Source organism: Sinocyclocheilus rhinocerous, unplaced genomic scaffold, assembly GCF_001515625.1.
Source record: "Sinocyclocheilus rhinocerous isolate Xijiao unplaced genomic scaffold, SAMN03320098_v1.1 scaffold95, whole genome shotgun sequence".
In the NCBI taxonomy this organism is placed as follows: Eukaryota; Metazoa; Chordata; class Actinopteri; order Cypriniformes; family Cyprinidae; genus Sinocyclocheilus; species Sinocyclocheilus rhinocerous.
The window spans coordinates 1,311,426-1,338,419 of NW_015662004.1; the positions used below are offsets into that span (position 1 = coordinate 1,311,426).

Consider the following 26,994-nt stretch of genomic DNA (forward strand, 5'->3'; position numbering starts at 1 on the left):
AATCCTCGTGTTCTGTTGTTTGCTGCTTTTTGCGTATGTAAAATTAATCCCCGGAAAACAAATGCTAGTATTTTTTAATGGGTCACAGACACTTATCCTTTCTAATTTAATTCAATTCTAATTTAAAATAATCTTTTCGGTTAACGGTTAACAATCGGTTAACGAGCGTTGGTTGTAGGTTAGGAAAAATAACCAAAATGAACATCCCTAGTTTACAGTTAGGCTGCTAGAGATTTCTGCTGTGTTTCTTTTGGCAGAGTAACTGCAGCCAATTAAAAGTAGCCAGTTCTTCAGACACAAACTCACATTCATCAGTTTTCCAGAGAAGGATGGCTCTCATGAAGCTATAGTCCTCTTTTAGGACACTTCAGAGCGGTTCGGCATACAGGCAACAGCAAGGTTCAATCAGGTTAATTGGACGGAATTGATCTTAGCTGATTTAACTCATGTCTGTTTTGTTGTGCCAGCTACGTTCGCTCTCATTACTGGCCCCTTTCCAGTGGATCTGCTGAGTTTTTCTCTGCTCCTAACACCACAAACACTGCTTCCACCTTACACATTGTCACTCATATCTCTTTTCCCAGATAAAACTGTGAAGCTATGGAAAATCAGCGAGCGAGACAAACGACCAGAGGGCTACAATCTGAAGGATGAAGAAGGCAGGATACGGGACCCAACCACCATCACAACTCTGAGGGTAAGCAGAGTCCGTTTAAAGAAAAACCTTTTTGCGATGCCCCTTGGTCAGCTTGGACACCTTAGTCAAGAGTGTCCAATCCTCTTCCTGGAAGGCCACTTTCCTACAGAGTTTAGCTCCAACACATATGCTTAGAGGTTTCTAGTCACTGCGTCCAAATATGCCTACTTCCATACTATATAAAATGCATGCCAAAAGAGCAGTATGACCGGAAATTAGTAGTTGAAGTGTGCATCTGCTGAACACTTTACTATCCCGTGAAGCTACAGGAGAGGAGTTGTGAATGGCAGTGAAGCAACTGACACTGGTAGGTCACGGGACAGTGACAGCATGGCGGATGTTGTACGTCTGAATTTCATTCAACTGTACACGCCTATGTTAGACAGGATGCGATTTTGGATGCTGCTAGTGATCCTCAAGACCTTGATTGACTGGTTCAGGTGTGCTTAATTAGGGTTGGAGCTAAACTCTGCTGGAAAGCTGCACTCCAGGAGCAGGAATGGAAACCCCTGACATATTTACTTGAATGAGGAAGGTCCAAAATCTCCAAAAGGTATTGAGTGATGCGATTCCTCCCATTCGTGTCCCCTTCTCCCCATGCTGTCTCCCCAAGCATAAGGAAAAGCGAGTCTTAATCTATTGGCTCTAGTATGTGAAGGAAAAAAAATAAGGTCAAGCTCTGTTGTAATTTGGCAGCCATAGCTTCCCCAGTGGAAGTGGGAACTCCTGGCACAAAGGAGGAGGATTATGTGTTGGAAGATGGAGTTTCATATCTCGCCAAATGCAGTTGACAAGGTAGGGGGTTTAGGTAGGATTTTGGAGTCTTGGCCTCATCGAATGTTTGATGGAGCTGTTGTTGAAGGTGTGAGAATGAAGGAAGCCAATATAGACCCACAGGAATATACCCTCCTATATACATGATTTCACACTGTGGAAGTGGAACGTGTCCAGAGGTGACCTGCTGCTGCAGCTGGGGGGCAGCTGATAAATGTCAAATGTTTTGTTATGTTGATACTGTGGTCTTCTCTCCTGGGAATCATTAGATTGATCCCAGGCAGGATCTTTTTGTCATTTCTTCTTCTTTCAGAGTATACAGGGCAATTTTTGGCAGCTGCCCAAGATACATTGAATTACATTCTCCCGCCCCCGCCATTTTTCTACAATTTTATAATGTTTGGGAGAAGACCGCATAAAAAATTGCAAGGCCCCTCCTTGCCTTTTGAGAAAATCTTAGAAAGCATGTCTTACCCCTGTTGTTTTCTGGCAGCTGATTCAAAGGTTGGAAATGCAAAGAAGTTTATTCCTGGCATAGGGCATTTGAGGAAAAGTGTAATTGAACGCTGTAAATTACACATTGCCTTGACTTGTCGGTTCCATGACCTGGCGGTTGTGCTCCTAAATAATGATCTGTGGCACTTATTAAAATAATCCAAGTCTGGATCAGTCATAATTCATGAATTAAAATTATTTTACATGAATTAATTGCAGTTAATCAAACGACCCAGGTAAATATTGTATAATATAGTTTTCCTTTTATCCAACTACTTCGCTGTACTAAAGGATTTTTCCTGTTTGAGAATTCAGTAATTATGATATTGATTTATCCAGCAGTCATCCACTCAGAAATATGTCAATATTCAACCCCAGTTGTACTCTAATTCAGTCATCGCAAAATGATGCCTTATTTTCTTCACTGGGCTTAACACATAATGGGTGACTAAGGAGGTTAATGAAAAATTGCATTATGGGAGAAGGAGATGCAATTCTTAGATTTCGCTGAAACATAATAAACTATCCAAAGCTTATAGAAACTGTTAATGCCCTGTGGGTCCCATTTTTGCCAAAAGAACAGATGTCACAAACAATGCAAACACTGTGACAATTGGACCAACATGTCAACTTCTGGTTTAACGAATAGCACGAGTTTCAGGGCAGGACTATTTGTAATTTTTGTCGTTTAGTATTGATTTGACTTTTGACCAAACCGCAGGAAACAAGAGAGGTCTCGGTGACATCAGATCAAGTTATTACATTTTGATTGTCTTATTTTATTGGTTGCACAGATGTGTTTAAAAAGTAAATAGTGTCAATTCTGATTTTATGCTGAATTCAAGTAGAAATGTAAGTTAAGTACATGATTAAGTGTACATGTAAATATTATGGGTTAACAAATCTGGGACAGATCCAGGTATCTGCATCCTATTAATTTAGCATCAATTTATGTCTCTCTTTCTATTGAGGATACAGTATACTGGTGGCTCTGGATCGTGGATATATTTAGGAGATTGTTCTTGAGACGACTGTAATGTGTTCAGGGCAGCAGTTCCATCACCTCCTCCTTAACTAACACTGCAGCCCACTGGAGACCAGAGCTAGAAGAGATGAAATCCTCTCCCAAATGTGTGTGTGTGTGTGTGTGCGTGCACAAAAGCAGGGCATTTATCACTTTGCACAGACTGAGCAGAGAGGAGAATGAGATAAAGGGGGAGGTAAGGGTGGATCCCTCGCAGGGAGTCCACAGGGTACATCTGCCCCTGCTGTCAGACTGTTATCCAGCGCGACGAGGGCCTACCGAGTGTTTACTGCCTTCATCTGCGTCTGCACTCCAAACACGAGGGGATTCACCCAGAAAAATGGTTTCTGCTAGGGGGAGGGGGTTGTCACAGTCAATAAAACAGTGAATTTGAGATATCTAGAAAGGCATGTAGCCCTATACTTTGTGTTTGACTCAAAGACAAAAGAACATGTCAGCTAAAGGGATGTTTGATTTTGTTAGGCTATAAAAAGCAGCCTAGTGGAAAAAAGATACTTTCCAGGGACCAAGAGGGTGGTGCAGTGGCCCAGTGCCAGTGTGAGAGGGTTTCAGGGGAACCGTTTGTTGATCTCATGCGTATGTTTGTACGCTTCATAAAACAAAATCATTTGGATTTTTGTTATTATATTGTACCCCATACAGTTAATTCTAGTCCTCGGCTTTTTCCTTTTTGTTATGCTCCACTTCTTTTCATTTTCTCTTTTCAGATTGTCAGTCTGTGCATTAGTGGTGGGGATTTTCAGTGACGCTTTCTGCAGGTTACATTGTCACACCAGTAGGTGGCGATATGTAACTGTCTTTATGACTGGGTCATTCTACTATCTCATTCGGTTTTATCTTTACTATCTCAATCTCATGAGTCAAAACTTAAATTGTACGTAACATTACAGTGACAACATGACACTGAGTTATGTCTGGATTACATACATGCTACACACGTTTATAGAACATACTTTTGAAGTCACAAAGCAGGTACTTATTTCAAAGAAGTACTTACTGAGAGACAGTGGCGTACCACACATCTGTGAGCCCAATTAACGAGATGGGGCCCCTCCCACCAGCAGTAATGACATGTATGAAAATTTATTTTGCACCCGCTGCAACATACTACTGAGTCCGTCTCCCCCATTTACATTACTGATTTAACAGTAATGAATATGATGAATTATCACTGCATTGGTGCATTTGATGTTATTATTGAATAAGGCTATATAATGTGCGTAGTTATTTTGATATCGCTTTTCAGTCAGACTGAAATCCCTGAAGGAATAAATATTTAGTCTAACATGGAGGCAAAAGTGCCGCTGCTCTGGTTTGATTGTTATTTTAGCAATAGTAGGAGGATCCTTCAACAATAATAATACACAAACATTCACAAACAACTTTCTACATATCTTAACATACCAACTTTTGAAGATCAACTTATTCTTTTTATCAACTGACTACCACAAAAAAAACAACAAAAAAAACCAAGCAAAAACTCAAAACCGAACTCAAAACAAAAACGAATCCTTTGCGCTCTCCGAGCGTTTTGGTGCTACAGTCTTTCACTGCAGCTTTAATGTCGGTGTTGTGAGCACGGGCATTCTCAATACTCAGAAGAGCACAGTCTGGACAGTCTTTCTTGTAACATTGTGCTCCGGAGAAATGTCTTGATCACTTTCAATGTTTAGAACGAACGACAGCAATTGTATGGCAAAGTCTGCTTACAAGTCGTCAGTGTACCGAACCGCTGAAGCATTTGCCATTTAAAACAGGTCAGACAAACATTGTCAGAGAAGCGCAGCAGCGGACCAGGGCACAAAAACATTGTTTGCATCATCAAGGTGTAGCTACTGAATTTGGTCTTCTAATGTGTTAATGCATTCAGCCACATTAAGCGTAATGATAATCTAAAAATGTGCTTCGTGTGGTAACATCTAAATCAATTAATTTTATTTAAAAATGTTATTTAATATTATAAATATATTAGGTTACACCAACAAAACTAAATTTAAGGGTAAGAACAGGTAGAAATAGCTCTTTAATATAACAATTGCATGTTACCACTTTTTAAACGTTTAACGTAAAACTTTGCTCGTTGCATTCATATTCTGGGCTCTTCTGCAGAGTTTGATGTTTTAATTCCACTGTCTTAATGCATAAGCTACTTTAAACGTAAAAATATCCACTCCGATTACGGTGCCGTTTTAGAAGTATATTGTTTATGACAAGTGAAATGTGAGAGAAAATTGATTTTCCCTGGTTGTTGTTTTAGAACATTAAGCCACGTTAAGAGTCTTTCACACGCTTTTCCACTCCACTGCACTACCTTTGCGCTTGCGTTTCGTGTCTTTTGCAGTGTCTCAAGCATGACACAGCATTTTAAAAATGCAGCGCTCAAATCAAAAGAAGTTTAAAAGTTTAAGAAAGAGACCTTGCGTTTTTTTTCCAAATTCCCCTTGATATTTCAAAGCAAAAACTTGTTCTGTGAGATTTGTGAATGCCTTTTAGAATGTCCTGCGACGGGGCCCACTAAAGGGGCGGGGCCTCCACGCATTGCGGGGGCTGCAGGGGTGTCCGGTACACCACTGCTGAGAGAGTATATGATTTTGAACGCAGCCATTGTGTTAATGAGTGAGATGAGTCTACCAAAATTACAGCATTTGGTAATTTTTGTAGACTCAATAATTTCATTTAATTAATTAAACATGTTTAAAGACATTCAATACATTTAATACAAAGTTCTGTCATAGGTTCTAACACACAGGTTCTAATATAATGAAATCATGATTGGTTTCTTTCACATCAGCAGCCAATGAGCTTGCTGCTCAACATTCAAATACTCAGCTAGTACTTGCTGTAGCAGTTGCAGTGGGCTTCAGAAACCCTCCACCTTCCCCAGTTCCACCTGTATAGATCTGCTACAGGGGAATTTCATCTATGTTATACATGGGGGTAATTTCATGTAACTTATATGTGCAGCAGCAGTATTTCTTGCATGCTCACAGCAGCATGTCTGTGGATGTATTGGCAGTAGGAATTCATGCTGATTTATGATTTCCATACTAACATAAAATCTGCAATGCTAAAGATATGAATTATGTATAATGTTTTAATAGTGTACCCACATATACAAACCCCTTCTTATCATTAGTGACTGAATATCCCAGCAGTCTTAAGTTAATTAATGCTTGATTGAAAGATAATAGCTTCAATCAGTCTTGATTGCTCCTGTCAACTGAATTCATGACGCTATGCTCAATGAGCTAATTTCATTATTGAAAGCACATATAGGGTAGTAGAGAACAGACCACACAATGCAACAAATCTGAATTCTCCTAAAATATGCTTTATTTTCTTAATGAAAGCATAATTTAATGTTTTCTGTTTAAATTGAAAAATGACATGAACATTACATTTGTGAGATTAGCCCACCCAGAACATCATTTTTTTAAGCAGAATGCTATTTTTCTATGAAATATTTGAGTCCTGCTATTGCATACGTTTGTAAAATGAATTATCAGAGTGGTGAATGCAGTAGAAAATGTACTTTAAAGGCATACATCAACAATAGGCATCCCTCACCCCACCCCCATCCTCTAACGGAAATCAAAATATGGAGATGGAGTTCCCATGTGTTAGGTGATAATGACTTGACTTGGCAGTGTGTGCCCCTCTTCCACCTCCCACTGCTCGGTGATGAGCGTTCCTCATCTCTGTAGTGAGTAGGACTTGTCTTCCATGCCACTTCTGTCATTAGTGGAGGGCTGCGCCCATACAAAAAAAAAAAAAACTCACGGGAAGTCAGACACTGACTGTGATGCAATACCCCTCCTGTGAAGCACATGTAGGAACGTTGGCCCTTAGATTAGTCATCATTAAAGAGATGATTGTCCTTCGCTTACTATTACCATGCTGCATTGTGGGAGTTAGACTCCACACGTCTTCAGATCTTGACAGTTTGGCTTTGGGAGTCGGTTGGGACTAGGTGTGGGCAAGTAATTTGAGAACAAAAGACCACCTCATTTATTTCAGCTCCAGGTACTGTATGGTATCTCTATTTGTTTTCAGAGGAAATAACAATAACGCATTGTATAGTAAAAAGGATTTTTCAGTGTCTGATGCTGATATTTGGAGGATAGGGTGGCTGATGATCCAAACAATTCCAATATAGATCCATATAATTCCAATTTCGGTCCTGGATGCTGATTAGTCAATACAGTGTTCCAGCAGAGATAGAATACAAAATATAGTAAAAGATTTGACGTAAAACACCTGTTCCTGCTGAACCTGGAGAACCCATGAAGACCGACTAAAAACGTTTTTTTATATATGACAATTTTATATATAATTAATATTATTTATCGAGACCTATTGCATCATATTACTTAAATATAACAAATGAGAAATACACAGAATTGCCGAAATTAAATGACTTATCTTAGGCAATATTTAATCAAGATTCAAGAAATTGAGTAGGCTAAATTTGGGCTGGCTCATATAGTCATTCACTAATGGGAAGGACATCCATCCATTTTCCAAACCGCTTGGGATGCTAAAGCCTATCCCAGGCTCTTCGGCCAAATACAGGTAATCACCCATGGCTGATGGCCAGTCTATTACAGGTCTAACACATACATGAACTCTCACAATTTAATCTTTAATTCACCTATCCTGTATCACTTTGGGTTGTGGGGGAAACCAGAGTTCAGTTGGGACCGGGGACCTGAGCCACCATGCTACAGGCGATGTTTCTAAGCAAATATTTAAATTTTTAAGAATCCCATATCTCGGTTCTTATTGCAAATATTGACGTTCCCTTTGGTGTCTCTCTTTTCCAACCATGTGTCTTCCTTCTCCTCTCAGGTGCCCGTGTTGAGGCCCATGGACTTGATGGTGGAGGCAACACCACGTCGCATTTTCTCTAATGCTCACACCTATCACATTAACTCCATCTCGGTCAACAGTGACTATGAGACATACATGTCCACGGATGACCTGAGGATCAACCTATGGAACTTGGAGATTACAAACCGAAGCTTTAGTATCCTTTTACAATCAGATGGTTGATGACAATCTGAGATGGTTGCATGTCAGAAAAATATTGGGTCTCTGTTTTTTGTTTTTGTACTAAAAGAACTGGGTTCATACATATATAAAGTGCTTATCCTAATTAGGATCACGGGGATGATGGACGCTATCCCAGTGTCTCATGCCAAAGGAAAAGAAACACCCTGGACAGATGACCAGCCCGTCACAGGGCCTGTTATAAGAGTGAAAATGTAAAAATTGAATACTTTAGGTAATGTGCCAAGTCAACATATCTATGATATCTCCTACCGTTTGGCTATAGTCCTGTTACTTGATGGAAGAATTGATTGTTGTGCTTATACATTTTATCATTAATATTTGATAAAAGCAATGAATCTTTTTTGCATCATACGTCACAGCATCCTTTAACTATTGTAAAATCACAGTTATGCCCTACCTCCTGTGGCTTATTGCTTTATTTTCCCAGTAGTCACTTTGTACCCAGACACAATAAATACTGACAGGCTTTTGTTACTAAACTAAGGACAAAAGGAATCCGCTAAACCAGCAATCAAACAAACCCAATAAACCACCTGCAGACTGTCTCTGCTGTCACTTAATTCTGACAGATAACACCTCTGTGATGTACAGTACACCCATTACCCTTTATCAAGTGTCCACCACTAATCCTGACCCCTGCTTTGCCGTCCCAAAGGTAAATAGTGTCCAGCTTACTCAGGCACGCATCCCCATCGATCACTATTGATTACTGTTCTCAAGGACCCTGCAGACCTGAGATGAAGAGCCTGTGGACAGTCTGTATGGGTGGCTATGGGTTCTGTGCAGTCGCTCAAGGGATAAGAAGATAAAGCCTGTTATTAGCCAAAGGTCAGACTGTAAATGTTTGATCCTCACAACATGTCATGATGGATAACCTGTCACTACATGCATGCATGTGATGCTATATTTATGGCTCCTAGAGTTTTTTTATCGAACGTTTTTTTTTATATAAGCAGTTCTGAAAGCGTAAATTCTCTTGGGAGAAATTTAGCATGAGAGATTTTCTCAGTTGCGGATTTACCTCTTTGTAAGCTGGTTTCATCCAATCATTTGGGAATGTAGATCTGAAGTAATCCACCATATGTATACTGTAGGGCCAGACACATTAATCAAGCAGGACATTTATGGAAAGGGTTTTAATGATTCATGGGGAATTCCATGTTCTTCGAGTGTATGAAATGTAGGATTGTGGATCCTTCACTCTGCCTACTCAGATATTGTGGACATAAAGCCAGCCAACATGGAAGAATTGACCGAGGTGATCACAGCGGCTGAGTTTCACCCTAACCAGTGCAACACGTTTGTCTACAGTAGCAGCAAGGGCTCCATAAGATTGTGTGACATGAGAACATCTGCACTTTGTGACAACCACTCTAAATGTGAGTTCACTTAAGTCTTTGGTTTTCTTGTTGGAACTTTGATTGAGATGTGCTATTCATTTCGCATGCCAACTCTTGGTAGCCATTAGATATTTTTCCTCAAGATCTTGGTTTAAACCAAACAGGTTAAAGCCATTTTGAAATTTCAGTTGGGTTCACAACCAGACCTTCTATGACCAATATGAGAATCAATCCAAGACTGGACCTCTTAAGGCCCAAAACCAGAAAAAATCCCAATTCCAAAACACTGAGTTGGTCCAAGAACTAGGGGGTCCATTTTAATCTTTCAAAGTTATTGCAGCATTTAATTAAAAAACTTTGAGTATTGTATTGTAGTACAGAGTTTTGTAGTTGAATATGAAAGTAGTTTGAAAGTAGTATAAACTGACACCAAGATCCAGACCAAGGCCGTGAGAGGTTTTAAGGCCACAAGATCAAGGCCCCAATTCTGCTCCTGAAATATTACTTCTATATTAATGTCTTCTTGTTTCTCTTCATCAGTATTTGAGGAACCAGAAGACCCCAGTAATCACTCCTTCTTCTCAGAGATCATCTCTTCCATCTCAGATGTGAAATTCAGCCACAATGGACGCTACTTGATGACCCGTGACTACCTCACAGTGAAGGTGTGGGACATCAACATGGAGAGCAAGCCTTTGGAAACTTACCAGGTATTGGCTATGCAGACTGGACAGTGACCCGTGATTACATTTATAATGATTGGTTTATTATGACATCAAAAACTAGTTTTATTGTAATTGCCGGTCAAATGTTCCACTAGGTATTGATCATCTTTGCTTTCGGTTCTACCTTTGACAGGTCCATGACTACCTTAGGAGTAAGCTATGCTCACTGTACGAGAATGACTGCATCTTTGACAAGTTTGAATGTGTCTGGAATGGAACTGACAGGTCTGTCAAAAGCAGGGGTGTCTGGTCCTTCTCCTGGATGTCCACCTTCCAGCGTTTAGCTCTATTCTGGAACTTTTGAGTAATTCTGAAACCCTTGATTAGCTTGGAACCAAACTTTAGACCAAGGATGGCCAACTCTGGTCCTGGAGAGCCACTGTTCTGCAGAGTTTAGCTCCATCTCAATCAAACATGCAAAGAATCGAACCTAAGTCTCCAGGATTGCCTGAAAATTGCAGGCAAGATATGTTTAATTAGGGCTGAAGCTGACCTCTGCGGGACAGTGGCCCTCCAGGACCTAAGTTGCCCATCCCTGCTCTACAGGAAGATGGACCTCCAAGATAAGGATTGGACTCCCCTGGTCAAAAGCAATCAATCACACATGGTTTTTCAAATTGATTTTGGACTTTATGGTGCTGGTATCAGGTAATAAGAACTAATTGTCTTATTCCTTTCCCATTAGTGTCCTAATGACAGGCTCCTACAACAATTTCTTCCGTATGTTCGATCGGAACACTAAGCGCGACGTGACTCTGGAGGCCTCGCGGGAAAACAGCAAACCTAGAGCCATTCTCAAGCCACGCAAAGTTTGTGTTGGTGGCAAGCGTCGGAAAGATGAAATCAGTGTGGACAGTCTGGACTTCAGTAAGAAGATCCTACACACTGCATGGCACCCCAACGAGAACATCATTGCTGTGGCCGCCACCAACAACCTCTATATATTTCAGGACAAGGTCAACTAGCATGCAGCTCTAATGTCTCCAGTTATCACAACGACAAGAGGCATTATTTCTCTAGATGAACTGGGGGTGGAAAGGTTGGACTCACTAGCAGTGAACTTGTGAGGAACATCTAGATGAGCTTTGCCTTCTACAGCAGATTTGATACTGCACTGAATCTGACAAAACTTGAAGGTGCACTGCAAACTACGGACAATGACACTGGCTGTTGGACTGCTTTTGTTTTTAATTACTTCAAATCTCCCTAGCTATAGGTTTGTTGGTAATGCACAGCAATACAAAGTGGATCCTTTTACCTTTAGGGTGCTTTCACACCTAGCCCGTTGTTTCGGAACCTGGCGCGTTTCCCCCCTTAGCTCGGTTCGTTTGGGCATATGTGAACACGGCAATTGTGCTCAAAACAATCGGTCCGAGATCGCCTGAACGAGGTGGTCTTGGCTCGATTGAAAACGAACTCTGGAGCGGTTCGGTTGTAGTGAGAAAGCAATCCGATCTAACGGACCAAGTAACCAGGCTATATCACAATGTATAATGGGTAATTACATAAGTTCCGTGAAAAGAATTAGCTTTGTTGTTTTGCTAATACTTCAAAATGAACCTGTGAATGTCTGTGGGAGAGCACGTCTTCGCCATTCAAAATAAAAAAGCACACTTTCATTTTATAATACCGTCTTACTGCTCTTCTTCCCAGTTGGTGCATTTTAAAAATGTTTTCCCGATGAATCCTGGACTCCTGCTCAAAATTATAAATTAATATAAGGACAGCTACAAAAAACAAAAACAAAAAAACAATAAGCCCGCAAAGCTGTTGTCGTTCCATCCTGACGGATGACAGCCGTGACAGCGGTGGAATCCCGGAAAATAAACCGTGAAATGTTGACCAATGAGAGAACAGTTTACTCGCGCGTGACTTGTATTAGCAAATTTGGTCCGTTTAGAAACTTTGCCGTGTGAAAGCGAACCGCACCAAGAATAAAAAGCAACATTGTAATAATTTTAAACCCTTGTTTCGGAACAAAGCAATCGACCTACAGGTGTGAAAGCACCCTTAATGTCACTAAAGGCCCTTTCACACGATTCACATCAGGGCATCTCTCCAGCACCATTTGACCTCCATGAGAAGCATCATATGGCGCTTTTCCACTGCGTGGTACGACTCGGCTCGGTACAGATGCCATCATGGAAGGATGTTGCTAGGTAGCAAGAAAATGGGAAATGTACTGAGTGAAAATAAAGCAAACAAAAATGTACTTAGAGCAGAAAAAGAGCCCTTCTGATTGTTTTGAAAGAAACGGAATGTGTTTCTCTGAATGTCATATGCCTTTGAAGTTGAGCAGAGGCACAGCATCTTGCTTTGATTTTTGTGCTGGCGTCTCTTGCAAACTTGGTAATCATTGGATGTGTTTTGAAAGTTCAACTGAAAAGCCAAGTCAAATTTGACATTCAGTGCTACAGTATTTGTGTGCAACATTTTAGCTTGACACTTCATGCTGTTGTGTGCAATGCATTGAAAAGTCATGTGAAAGGGCCTTATGATAGCGAGAGGAAATGTTTCAGCCGAGTCAGTATTCAGCCTACATCTGATTCTTGCTTCTTGGCAGGACAGAGGATGCAGATGGCTTCGAGAACTGAACATATTGTTGTGGCTGCTGTGGCCGTGAGGTATCCAACTTTTCAGCTTCCAAAATTGTATTTCTCATTTTACTTTATGAAGGAAGGTGCATGCATCAAAACCCAGCTTATGGGTTGATTGATGCAACAAACAGGAATGGTGTAAAACTTAAGTAAACAATGTAGCAACTGTACTAATGTTCTGCTTTTTTGTTCTAATTTTATAAAGAAAATCAAGAGGTACATTTATATTCTTTGATTTCATGGCCTGTGAAAATTACAAGATCACAACAGTTGCTAAAAAAACAAAAAGTTTGCATTTATTTCCATTCAACACATACAGAAATATAGCAACAAGTCCAAATCAAACCACTTTAAGAAACATTTCACATGTACTGCAAGGTACACGACTCGTTTCACACTGTCTGCATTGGCCTGTTGTATTAACAGCCTGCTACAATTGATAATCCACAAGACGCTCACAAGAGGCTGCAGTACCAAGTACAAATGCATTCCCTGCCTGACGACTGAAGTTCATAGATTGACATTAACAATTTGCCTTGTGCTAGCCTACAACTAGTGGGCATCATCTTGCACAGTTTCAGTAGATAACACAGACTTTTCAAAAATACAAGTCTTTAACACTGTGCTATAATGAGTGCAGGGCTGGCTCATACTCAGTCCTCTAAGGTCCACTAGGGCTTCACTTCGTGGAGCGGCGGCTGGGTTCTGAGGCGGTTGGGGGAGGTGGGGGTCCCCGGCGGTCCAGGTCCTCAATGTAGAACATGATGAGTTTGCGGCGTTCTTCTGGGACGCAGTCTAGGACCAAGTAACGTTTATCATTTTGAAGGACTTTCTCAATATCTTTTAGGTGCTGGTCTGACTCTTGGATCAACTTCCGTGACCTGCAGAAAATATGAGATAGGAGTTCAACAGCTTTAGAAAATGGAAGTTAAAAAAACTAGATGATTATCATGTTCCTAATAGGGCTAATTACATTTTAACTTAAAAAAAATATATATATTCTGTCATCATTTGCTCACCCTGGTACATTCTTCAGTCGTACAGGTTTCAAGAGACGAGAATTTTTGAAAACGAAAGGAGCGTGCGTACCTATACGTGATGAATTTGGTTTCTTTCAGGAGAGTTCTGAAGTCAGCTTTGGCTGTGATATATTTGTCCTTTATGTAATCTTCAAATTCCCGTTGTTTCTTCTAGAAGAGATGAGAGAAAGAGAAGTCATTAATGTTGATGACAAGGCAAAAAGGGCAGTATGTCAACTAAACAATTCAACTTACTCTATCACTGCTGGAGAACTTGATGCAGCGTGGGTCATCTTTGATGATCTTCTTCATTTCCTTCCATGTGGTTGTTAGGGTGATCTATGATTAAATAGTTACATAAGCAGCATTAACACATGGATAACCCAAAGACATATACCATAAGGATCAAATAATGAAATAATGAAATAATCAAAAAAATAAATAAAATAAAATAAAGTTCAAATCAAAATTTGACTATGGATTTTTTTTTTATGACTGGTACGTTATAAAAGCTCAAAAGTCCAGTAACAATAAAAAAAAATTTTTTCTTTTCTTTGTACCGATAGCCATCTATTTAAGTCCCCATGAAATCAAAAGTAAAGTTTTTTGGGTGTTAGTATCAATATGTTAGTCTTAAGGTTATCTATAAGGCAGTGTGCTCCAAAACAGTGACAAAATTCGCATTTTGAAGATATAAGCATTCAAAGCTTGCAGTTCCTCACTTGCGCCAAAACGGCTGTTTTCGTTGAGCCCAATTTTTTATTTCGATTTTTAGCCCCCTACACTATAAAATAGATGTTGAAGCCGGGACTGAAATCGGTCACTTGTCCACAGAATTAGTATTTTCTATACAGTGAATGGCACGTAGTGCACTATATAGGAGACAGGGGACGATTCAAACAGTGTAAATATGCTTTCCATTGAGGAAAAAAAAGAAGTCTGGTTTTGCGCTGTGTCACGCTAACCACCGCACACACACTCTGCTCCGGTCCAGAGACACGATAGCACGGAGCGGATCACATGCGCGAGTCGTCATCATCACGTGCTTTCAGATGGAGCAGCATTTACTACACACATAGCCGTAGTTCACTGACAAGTTACGCACAAAAAAACAAATTATTAAAAAAACAAATCGCAGACGATTTTATTGCGCAATTCTGAAATCGTTTGGGATAATGACAGCTGTTTGCATAGCTTCTCAGTGAACTACGGCTCTGTGAAGTAAATGCTGCTCCATCTGAAAGCATGTGAAAATACCACATTTAATAACATATTTTTACTCCAAACTCACTTCATAACGTCAGTCGAGTGTTTGAAATAAATCCTTCTGTGAGATGATGTGGCTTCTTACACAGAATAAGGCACGCAAAATATTTCATAGTATTCTAAGCAGTGATAAAGGCATTGCATTATAAACATACTTTATTTTAATGAAAATTATAACTCTGTTTCAGTTAAAATGACGTCAACACAGAGTAACGCTGCGTGTTTCGAAGCATTTCAGGGGACCTTTAAAGAAAAGGTCTGACTGAACTTCTGTCTCACTGGAAAGTTTTCAGAACATAGTAAGGTACATTAATTTACATTTAGTCATTTAACACGAACCTTTTCACCAAATTAATACTAATATTATTAATATTCTTGTCAATAGAACCAACAAAAAAAGAATGATAATAAAAAAAAGAATTAAAATATTAATAATAATTTAATATCCTATAATAACAGCAACAACATTATTTATACATATAACCATAATAATATTTATTATATAATAGTTATTATTATCGTGGCTGAAGCATGGCATAGCAATATAATAATTATATTTAATATATTATAGCATCGACACAATATAGAACAATATTATAGAATATTTGTTGTTAATAAATTATATTATAAAGACTTAATTTCTATATAAATATATAAGAAGAATCAGAATTACTATTATTATTATTCTAAAATGCATTAGAATAAAAATAATAATTATATAATATAATTATTGTTGTTGTTATGTGATTGTGTGATTTTGAACCCCTGTCTCACCATGGAGGTCTCATCCAACAGCTGCCTGAAATGTTCCTTCTTCCTCTTGGTAAGAGCCTCCACATGTTCTTCAAACAATTTCTCCTTCTCATGTCGCTCCAGCAGAGCAACAGACTCCCACCGGTGGTCTTTACGAAGAGTGCGCCTCGTTTCTGACCAGGAAGCATCCGTTGACTTTACCTATGTGTGAATAATAATAATGAAAAATTACAAAATGTATACATATAATTAACGCAATGTACAATGAGAAATGTAATAATTGTTAAGAGTGTGCCAGCACTGACCATATCTGACATGAGCGCTTTAAAGTGCTGGACAGCTTCCTCTCGTTTATGCTGCTCTCTCTCTCTGTCAATCTCTTTGGTTTGTTCAGACCGAGCTCTCTGCACCTCCCGCTCTCTCTCCCTCAGACTGGCCTCGGTGCGAGCCTGCCGTTCCAGCTCTTTCTCCTTCTCTGCGTCCATGTTCTACACAACACAAAGACACTTATATGAAACACATTTTTCTAGTATCAGTCCGAGTTGTGTTGGTGTTCATCCTGATGAATCAATAGGACCAGGAATACCGTTCTAACCTTCGCCTGCTTCTCCACATACTGTTTGTACAGTTCCTCTCTAGCAGCTGAGCTCTCCACGGCTTTGTAGCGCGGGTCCGTCTCCAGCTTGTCCTTCACTTTGCTCCAGCGCTGAGAGACGTCCACATGGTGGTCTGACAGTAAATCGAAGAAGTCCTGCTTCACCTGCAGCCAGAAACACAACTTGACTTAATTTGTCAGGGCTTGACCGAATAGAGTTAAATTCAACCTTAATTCTATCAACAGAACTTGTGACTTCCTGTTGATTCGAGTGGACATTTCAGGGTGGTTGTGGGAGGCCGGTGACAGACCTTTTCTACTTTGTTTTTGGAGTCGTCTTTGTCCTTCTTTCTCAAGGCTGTCATGAACTCTGTGAACATGGCCTCTCTGTCCTTCATCTTCTCAATGGCCTTGAAGCGAGGATCCTTAGAGTGTTTTGCTGCAAACTCACTGAATGTGGTCCTAACAGGTGAAAGGAAAATTGACATAAGTGGCAACTTTTATTACATATTTGCGGTCAATCTAATCGGTTTACACCTAGCATTAAGATTTCAGAAGGTCACACAAACCCTTTAAGTGCAAAATATAGAGAAAGCCTAACTGAAACAAACAACACACCTAATGTGAAGTTTGGCATCTTCCATCATCTTCCTGAAGTCATCTTTAGCCTGCATGAGTTTATTCTTCTTCTCCTTCCTCTCCTCTTCAGCACGAGTCTTCACATACTGATCGAACACCTGCACAGTGAATAGAGATAAAAATGGCAAAGCTGCCCACTTCTGCTCATTCAGCAAACCACTAAATGCCACCAAGTGCTCTTCGTACCTGTTTCCTCTCTTTGGGGTTGAGCAGCAAATATCGAGGGTCAAACACAATCTTGTGCAGCTCTTTGTCCCAAGTGGAAAAAGCTGAAACCTGCAAGTAAGAAGTGGACAAAAAAACTGACTTACCACTGAACAGATAAAACAACACTTCAATCAAGTTAATCAACAAACATCATATGGGAGTGACTTAAAGAGCTTAACTTGTATTGAACCCACAACATTCCTTTAAAAACATTTAAAATTACAAATGACACACAACTGAAATCTCTATGTGTCAAATTACAATCACTTACAATTACTACAACTGCGTAATACTGATAGACATGGAAGTTAAAAAATATATACGTCTTCCTCAAATATTTTAATGTGATCAAATCAAATCAAGCAATACAAAATAATTGACCATTATACAATGCAGCAGTACATTCTTCTGTGGTAACAGTAATTATTTGTCATGCAACAATTTAGGACCAAAGAGTTTTATTCAAAGCTGACAGATAGAGATTCTAGTATGAACAGTGACAAGAGAGGGCACCAAACACTTCTGTCAAGTAGGACTGGGCGGTGTGACTATTCATTACACATTATTTACAAGTGTTATTCTCTGAAATACTTTATTAATGGCGATCCTGTATAACGATCGCTCATTCAGGTATATGTCAGTGCTCCTTTCATATATTTCATATCACATTGTGGACTTGATCTCTCATTTAGTCAACTGGTGTGATCTTTTGTCTCATTTATAGACTGATTAAAATGAATAAACTTCAGTATTTATAATACTGTAAAATTGTTATATGATTTTAACAGATTTTAATACAGATTTCAAGATTTTAAGAGAGTTTCAACTCATATCAGTATTTCATGCCAACAAAGTTATTTATTTGGTTAAGAGCTGTACAGTAAGTGGTATCACTGTAAAAGTTCATCTCATTTTCTTTGTGGAAGCTTTGAGTTTAATAAAGGTTTATTATAAGTTAAGATTGACTTTGTTACATTAACTACTTACACTGGACTAAATTAGTGGACTAAAGTAGGAAACCATTAATAAGCATACATGAGGTGATTTCAGACATACCAATGCTTATTAAATATGCAAATATTTTTCCCCAATGAATTTCCAGCATAAAGATCTTGTGATAAATAACTTGTGATATACGCAGTTACCATGATATAAAAACTGTGATAGAAGATTTGGGTCATACCGCCCATCCCTATAGTCAAGCACAAATCATCTAACACGACCTCACTCAGAGCAATTCAGAAAGGACAGGTAAATAAATGGAGTGACAGAAAGAGCAGAGAGAAATGTAAGACTCTATATTACATAATATTAAAGAATGATAATAACAAGAATGAACTTAAGATTGTACCTTGGTGGGCTTCCATTCAGATTTATGTGTCTAATATTACAGAGCTGGTTAGAGTATTGCGTTGGATTGAAGTGTTTTACCCCTCTCTCCAGCAGCATGTCCCTGAACTGGTTCATGCGGGCCTCCAGGGGCACCAGGGCCCGATCGCGAGCGGCCTTCAGTTCGGCCTCCACGGCCGCGTCTTTCTCTGCGCCAGCCTCCTTCATATCGTCCTTCCTGTCAGGGAGAAGAGGACAAGTGTAAGGAAGAACTTCTTAATTTTACAACACTTTTTTTTTGCTTCTATGCTTGTAAAAAAAAAATAAAAAATAAACATTGGAGGATCTCTGAAAATTGTACGATTTTATCCTTACATTGTTGAAAGAATTGACGTCTATATCTAACTGAAATCTATTTATTAGAACTATCAAATGATTGAAATATTTAAATCATAATTTATGGTTTCCAAATCAATGCATTTATTTCCTTTTAAGGAAAGAAAATATACTTCTAGAAACCGTTCAAAACGATACAAATTGTGACCATTTTTAATTTATTGAATGTAGCAACATTTTAATTTCGAAAGCCCTACTACACAAATTTATTTCAATTTGAGAAAGTGTGTTCAAAGTCTAAGCACTGCATTATCCTTGCAATCTGCGCATCAACGGGTTATTTGCGTTTTGTAAGTTAGAATAGATGTCAAATACAAATATACTCGTATTTTTGCTTTCAGTTTTTTGAAAATAAATCCCAAAACCTTTTTTACATAAATACACATCAATGAAGGACTGAAGTTTTGATTGGTTCACTGGGGTTTGCCTAATGGAGGCTACAAAGAGGTCAAACAAGGTGGGTTACCTTGGAGGCCCACGTTGGCATCGCCAGAGCTTAGAAGCGTTCCCTGAAAAATAGTCCCCAGTGCAACAGGACCACTGTTTGGGGTCAGGGGGAGGCAGGCGTGAAGGGCACTGATGGGAAACAGTGACTGATTTGATTTGGTAAACGTCATGGAGTCACCACTTTTCACAGACCCAAACTAAAGATTACCACAGCTAAGACAAGTCAGCATTGGGTGCACAAAAAGAAAAAAAGAAAATTGCCGCCGAAGATTTCTTTAATTGTGACATAAAATGGTCCAGTCAACATGTCTTAGCTCAGGGCTTGAACGGAAACAGCCCCATTTCCTTTTCTCTTTATATGACAAGAAATAAAATTTTCATGTCGCTTCTATTTTCTTCCGTATAGTACAAAAGCTAGGTGTTCTGCAGGGGTGGATGTTCGGCCCCCTACGGTTCCTGCTGTGGGCCGTCGGTACTTACTTTCTCTTCTTAGCCTTAGAAGGCTCATCGTCCAGTGTGTCCTCTATGCAGCTCTTTGTCCCAAGTGGAAAAAGCTGAAACCTGCAAGTAAGAAGTGGACAAAAAAACTGACTTACCACTGAACAGATAAAACAACACTTCAATCAAGTTAATCAACAAACATCATATGGGAGTGACTTAAAGAGCTTAACTTGTATTGAACCCACAACATTCCTTTAAAAACATTTAAAATTACAAATGACACACAACTGAAATCTCTATGTGTCAAATTACAATCACTTACAATTACTACAACTGCGTAATACTGATAGACATGGAAGTTAAAAAATATATACGTCTTCCTCAAATATTTTAATGTGATCAAATCAAATCAAGCAATACAAAATAATTGACCATTATACAATGCAGCAGTACATTCTTCTGTGGTAACAGTAATTATTTGTCATGCAACAATTTAGGACCAAAGAGTTTTATTCAAAGCTGACAGATAGAGATTCTAGTATGAACAGTGACAAGAGAGGGCACCAAACACTTCTGTCAAGTAGGACTGGGCGGTGTGACTATTCATTACACATTATTTACAAGTGTTATTCTCTGAAATACTTTATTAATGGCGATCCTGTATAACGATCGCTCATTCAGGTATATGTCAGTGCTCCTTTCATATATTTCATATCACATTGTGGACTTGATCTCTCATTTAGTCAACTGGTGTGATCTTTTGTCTCATTTATAGACTGATTAAAATGAATAAACTTCAGTATTTATAATACTGTAAAATTGTTATATGATTTTAACAGATTTTAATACAGATTTCAAGATTTTAAGAGAGTTTCAACTCATATCAGTATTTCATGCCAACAAAGTTATTTATTTGGTTAAGAGCTGTACAGTAAGTGGTATCACTGTAAAAGTTCATCTCATTTTCTTTGTGGAAGCTTTGAGTTTAATAAAGGTTTATTATAAGTTAAGATTGACTTTGTTACATTAACTACTTACACTGGACTAAATTAGTGGACTAAAGTAGGAAACCATTAATAAGCATACATGAGGTGATTTCAGACATACCAATGCTTATTAAATATGCAAATATTTTTCCCCAATGAATTTCCAGCATAAAGATCTTGTGATAAATAACTTGTGATATACGCAGTTACCATGATATAAAAACTGTGATAGAAGATTTGGGTCATACCGCCCATCCCTATAGTCAAGCACAAATCATCTAACACGACCTCACTCAGAGCAATTCAGAAAGGACAGGTAAATAAACGGAGTGACAGAAAGAGCAGAGAGAAATTTAAGACTCTATATTACATAATATTAAAGAATGATAATAGGAATGAACTTAAGATTGTACCTTGGTGGGCTTCCATTCAGATTTATGTGTCTAATATTACAGAGCTGGTTAGAGTATTGCGTTGGATTGAAGTGTTTTACCCCTCTCTCCAGCAGCATGTCCCTGAACTGGTTCATGCGGGCCTCCAGGGGCACCAGGGCCCGATCGCGAGCGGCCTTCAGTTCGGCCTCCACGGCCGCGTCTTTCTCTGCGCCAGCCTCCTTCATATCGTCCTTCCTGTGGGAGGGAGAAGAGGACAAGTGTAAGGAAGAACTTCTTAATTTTACAACACTTTTTTTTTGCTTCTATGCTTGTAAAAAAAATAAATAAATAAACATTGGAGGATCTCTGAAAATTGTAAGATTTTATCCTTACATTGTTGAAAGAATTGACGTCTATATCTAACTGAAATCTATTTATTAGAACTATCAAATGATTGAAATATTTAAATCATAATTTATGGTTTCCAAATCAATGCATTTATTTCCTTTTAAGGAAAGAAAATATACTTCTAGAAACCGTTCAAAACGATAAAAATTGTGACCATTTTTAATTTATTGAATGTAGCAACATTTTAATTTCGAAAGCCCTACTACACAAATTTATTTCAATTTGAGAAAGTGTGTTCAAAGTCTAAGCACTGCATTATCCTTGCAATCTGCGCATCAACGGGTTATTTGCGTTTTGTAAGTTAGAATAGATGTCAAATACAAATATACTCGTATTTTTGCTTTCAGTTTTTTGAAAATAAATCCCAAAACCTTTTTTACATAAATACACATCAATGAAGGACTGAAGTTTTGATTGGTTCACTGGGGTTTGCCTAATGGAGGCTACAAAGAGGTCAAACAAGGTGGGTTACCTTGGAGGCCCACGTTGGCATCGCCAGAGCTTAGAAGCGTTCCCTGAAAAATAGTCCCCAGTGCAACAGGACCACTGTTTGGGGTCAGGGGGAGGCAGGCGTGAAGGGCACTGATGGGAAACAGTGACTGATTTGATTTGGTAAACGTCATGGAGTCACCACTTTTCACAGACCCAAACTAAAGATTACCACAGCTAAGACAAGTCAGCATTGGGTGCACAAAAAAAAAAAAGAAGAAGAAAGAAAATGCCGCCGAAGATTTCTATAATTGTGACAAAAAATGGTCCAGTCAACATGTCTTAGCTGAGGGCTTGAACGGAAACAGCCCCATTTCCTTCATATGACAAGGAATAAAGATGCCATGTCGCTTGTAGTTTCTTCCGTATAATACAAAAGCTAGGTGTTCTGCAGGGGTGGGTGTTCGGCCCCCTACGGTTCCTGCTGTGGGCCGTCGGTACTTACTTTCTCTTCTTAGCCTTAGAAGGCTCATCGTCCAGTGTGTCCTCTATGGCTGTGTCAATCTCCTCTTTGTTGAAACCTGCAATGAGAAATAAAGGTGTATGTTAGTTTTTGCTACGTTACTTTCAACAAAGAATCTTAGTTCACAAGCAATCTGAAACTTTATGCAGTGCAAATTAGTGTCACAGAGGGTTTCACCTATTTTCTTGTTGTCATCTACCCCCCTTTTGTGGGAGGGTTCTTGAATGTATTTGTCCACATCAGCACGACCCACCAGCTCCTCAGGTCGGTCCCACATGGACAGTCGTGTGGTGGGGTTGTAGTAAAACACACGATCATCTCCAGTCCAGACTACACACCTAAAAACACAAACATGTCAATTTTTATGAAACCTTTTGAACAAACTTGCAGACTTTAATCACTGAAGGGACGGAGGAGGAGAAATGCTCACCAGGGAGTACCAGGAATTGGGTTTGTGGCTACAGGTTTTGCCTTCTGTGCTGCTTTTTCCTCCTCTGTCATCTCTTCTTCCCTGGGCAACTACAACATCAAAACATTATCAATATTATTTTTTAAATACTCAAAGTTTGCTTTAAACAAGTCTAAATCACCTGCAAACTTTACACTTACCTCTTTAGAAATGCCAAAGTTGCCAGCTTTGGCTTCCATGTCTAGATCCTTTAAAACTGAACCATTGTTATGGCCATCTTTAGCCTTGTCACTGTCCTTATCTGCTCAGAAAAATAAAATGTTTCTGAATATAACATTGACTAACATTGTCTGTGTGCTAAACCCGAAATGTTGAACTGCCAATGTTAATGGTCAGTCCAGTTAACAACAACAACCTCCAAAAAACAGAAACGTTACAGAAATTTTGGAAACTTTACAGGATTTTTTGGAATATTCCAGGGAAAGTTACCGTAAATTTTCCACCCCTTTGCAACCCTACTTAAGATTGTTAATCTTCATGACATTTCCATAAAATGTCCTGATATTTGTAGTGTGCAATACTGAGTGTAAGTGTATGCACCTTGTTCACATTACTTTAAGATGAGGGCGCCATCTACTGGTTGAGTTAATAAATTATACATTTAATGAAGGATATACTGGACCTCTACATTTGCTGGCGTTTAGCTAAACTAACTAGCCAACTCAACTTACTTTTAGAATTAAATTTATTTCTACATACCAGGCAGTGGGATGTGTATGCCAGGTAGAGGCACTCTGAATGGAGGTACCATGACCGGGGGAAATGCTGGGATTGCAGCGGCCGGCTGGGCCATGGACAGGCCAGGAGGGAGACTTTGAGGCAACAGCGGCATTGTATGCACTGCAGTGACTGTAGCGGTTACTGTAGGAACACTGACCACAGCAACAGGGGTCACACCTACACTAGCAGGAGGTGTGGAGGCCACTGGAGGCATCTCAGAAACAACAGACACTACAGGACAAATATAGCAAAGGGAAAGAATGAATGTGTGATTAAAGATAATAAGACAAAAAAATTACGATTTATCATATTGGCCATGAGTACTCTCAATTTTATAAATTATCCAATTTCTACTCAACAGGCCGCTACATGACCCATAATTCCTTCTCTGTGTGTAATACTCACTGGTGGAGGGTTGAGAGGCAGTGGGGGCTGGACTGGTAGTGGGGTCAGGGCTGGTGCTGAGGGTGTGGGTGGGGGACAGGCTCTGAATGGAGACCAGGTCGGGCACAACCGTAGTAGCGCTGCTTGCTGCAGTAGAGGCAGCGGTGTTAGGAGCTGCTGCAGCTCCTCCAGACTGAGCTGCCATTAGAGGATTGAGCTCCGACTGCTGGATGATCTTTACTCCCTCTGGTTTGGTCCAGGCTGACTCACGTGTCCGGGCATTGTAGTAATATACCTGGAAGAGTGTTGTGGGAATATTTCAAAAGTCCTAGGATGCTAATACTAGGATTGCGTCAGGATGGTTGACTAGTTGTCCAACCACTATCCAGAAGTACCCAGGACTTACTCAAATTGTATTGCTATCATAGACATCAGTGTTTATATCCGAACTATAAACTTTTAACACAGAAATAACAATACTGTGTGGCTGTTTCATATCTATACACGACAACTGCTCTCTGTAAGTCAGCGACAGCACAAACACAAATTTGAATGTTCGCTGTGATTGTACTTGTCAAAGGTTTAAGAGACATGAGGCGAACTCATTTAAGAATAAGATTGAGTGGGTGTTTGAAACGAGATCACATTTTTCATCCATTAAGTGTACTATTCAATTATATTTATTTTAATTTAGAAGTCACTTTGCTACCTTTCCTTCTGGTGTGGTGTTCTCTACCCAGATTTCATCACTAGTCAAGCTTGAAACCGCTCCAGTTCCTGGCGATGGAGGCATTCCAGGTGGAAAGATCATACCAGGAGGAGGGGGCATGTTACTCATTGGTGGGGGCATGAACGGTGGCCTCTGTGAAAAACACAACAGAATTTTTGATACTTAAATATCTTAAAATTACTTTCGATCAGTCTCTTGTAGTTTTCGTGCACATATGCACCTACTTTTGTAATAGAACCTACCTGCAGGTGTGGGGGTCCAATGGGTGGGGGCAAAGCTCCGGGTGGGGGTATAGGTGGCATACTGGTGTCAAACGGTGGTCTGCCAAAAGGGGGTCTAGGGGGTGGTGGGGGTCCTCTCATCATGCCAAAGGGTGGAGGTGGGGGTCGTAGTAATGGTGGAGGTCCTCGCAAAACTGTGGTAGGTGGTGGAGCAGGGCTACGAAAATGTAACGCCTGCTGTAACACCATCCTAAGGAAAAATAAATGACAAAAATCAGTAATGACCAATATTCTTGGTATGCAAAACCTCAACTTGATTTTCACCGTACACTAAAAGCTAAATGACAAAATTACACTACAAAACTAGTCAGGACATGTAAAGCACCCGGTTTATGTGATAACATTAAAGAAACATTGGTGTTTGCGCAGTTGTCAGGCAACTTATTATACATTTAATGAATTTCTGAATGTAAAATATAGAATGGGACGTGCTCGATGTTAAATGCTGGCGATGCATCGGTCCACCAGCCATCAACCAGAACCATTTTTTTGTTTTATTTCCGCTAATCTCTGCTCTGGAATTGCACAAAACACTGCAATGAAATAATTTCCTGAACTATATTATTTGTGTGGAAATATGAGCAAGGCCAGAGATGGGATCCATTAAAGACAGACACAAAGAGGAGCGCACAGGGGTGCTAGCAGAAAAAAATACTATATTAGGCAGAGCAAGCTCACTTTTCTGAATAGACAGGACTGAAACATATACTTTGTTTTATATGTTTTATACTTTGAAACATTTCGCCGGTTACTTTCGCTTTTTCCGCGCAGCTCTCACTGCGTGGGACTGTTAGCGTTATTATTAATAAAGGAACGTGAATGAATGAGACAAAAAAAAGAGCGGGACATTCTTGATATTAAAAAGACAGACAGTATTAAAAACTCAAAGCCGTGAAACAGAACTCAATCCGCTTCTGACTGGATGTTTTCTGCGCGCGAGGTCCGAGTGGAACACGGACAAGCATAGTAGATTTGTCTTCGGTGGGGCTCCTAAAACGGTAAAAACACTGAGTGTCAAAATGCCTGCACTGGTGTGTATTCACATAAATACGGTCGGCACCGTGCATTATTATACACATATATAAAAAACGGCCTGAACGGTTTATGAGTAATTTACTTTCTGCGCTTGACTGAGTATCTCTCGTAGATTTAATAAAAATCAATGTATGCTTCATTCTCAGATGTTTTCAATAATCGCTTAACATGTACTTACCTTAGACATCCCATGATTAATTTTCGTAGTGATGTGACCATTAAACTGAATCTCTGCGGTTTTCTTTTTCTATTCAGTGCTAATTTAAGCTGTTTTAAACGCTAACTAAACAAAACCACACAATAAACATGGCATGCAAACACATCCCTTATCCATAAAAAGCTTAATTGTCGTAACAAGCCGGTGGGCTAAAGATAGCAAGCAAACCCAGGCACAGCTAACACGTCAACTAACAAGCCATTAACGTTAGTTGCTAACAGGAAATATTAACATTTTATTGATTAGTATGTTATTGTGAAGCGTATAGTTTTGCTTCCCATGCGTTTCTGGTCACGCGTGAACTATTTAAGCAGATAAATAAACATAGAAAGAACGTTTACGAAGCTAGCAAACATGCTAACTGCGCTAAACTGCGCCAGTGGACTTTTCCACCACTCACACTATAACAGCCTTGCTGTATAGCGAAGATAAAGACAAGCACTGATTTCTGCGTAAATCTGCATCTAGCGTTGTCATACTGAGTCCTTTCAGCGTTATCTGACCTGTTCTCCCCGAGTCCAGCACTCTCTCCGTCTATGTTCTCCGCCATCGCTCCAGAAACTAAACACACTACAGCTGAACTTCCTGTTGGCGAAGCAC

At 39.5% G+C, this 26,994-nt stretch overlaps 2 protein-coding genes across 2 annotated transcripts in view; one reads left to right on the forward strand and one right to left on the reverse strand.

The window, feature by feature from the left end:
• Positions 1–11,453, forward strand: part of LOC107727286 (serine/threonine-protein phosphatase 2A 55 kDa regulatory subunit B beta isoform) — a 50,853-nt gene extending 39,400 nt beyond the window's left edge. Inside the window, exons 4-9 of the mRNA XM_016537115.1 lie at positions 585–697; positions 7,860–8,037; positions 9,299–9,463; positions 9,965–10,134; positions 10,283–10,374; positions 10,835–11,453. Of these exons, the coding sequence (XP_016392601.1) occupies positions 585–697; positions 7,860–8,037; positions 9,299–9,463; positions 9,965–10,134; positions 10,283–10,374; positions 10,835–11,114 (998 nt within the window). The 3' untranslated portion in view covers positions 11,115–11,453. The remainder of the gene's footprint in view (positions 1–584; positions 698–7,859; positions 8,038–9,298; positions 9,464–9,964; positions 10,135–10,282; positions 10,375–10,834) is intronic.
• A 1,567-nt stretch (positions 11,454–13,020) lies between these two features.
• Positions 13,021–26,994, reverse strand: LOC107727252 (transcription elongation regulator 1-like). Its single transcript, XM_016537055.1, has 19 exons — positions 26,898–26,994; positions 25,104–25,332; positions 24,841–24,993; positions 24,153–24,426; positions 23,727–23,978; positions 23,168–23,268; positions 22,989–23,077; positions 22,736–22,896; positions 22,541–22,616; positions 21,318–21,453; positions 17,205–17,294; positions 16,998–17,116; positions 16,691–16,841; positions 16,380–16,544; positions 16,090–16,272; positions 15,806–15,985; positions 14,021–14,104; positions 13,836–13,936; positions 13,021–13,627 (listed from the first exon to the last, which is right to left on the reverse strand). The coding sequence occupies exons 1-19, from the start codon at positions 26,942–26,944 to the stop codon at positions 13,426–13,428; spliced, it is 2,793 nt and encodes a 930-aa protein (XP_016392541.1). The 5' UTR covers positions 26,945–26,994; the 3' UTR covers positions 13,021–13,425.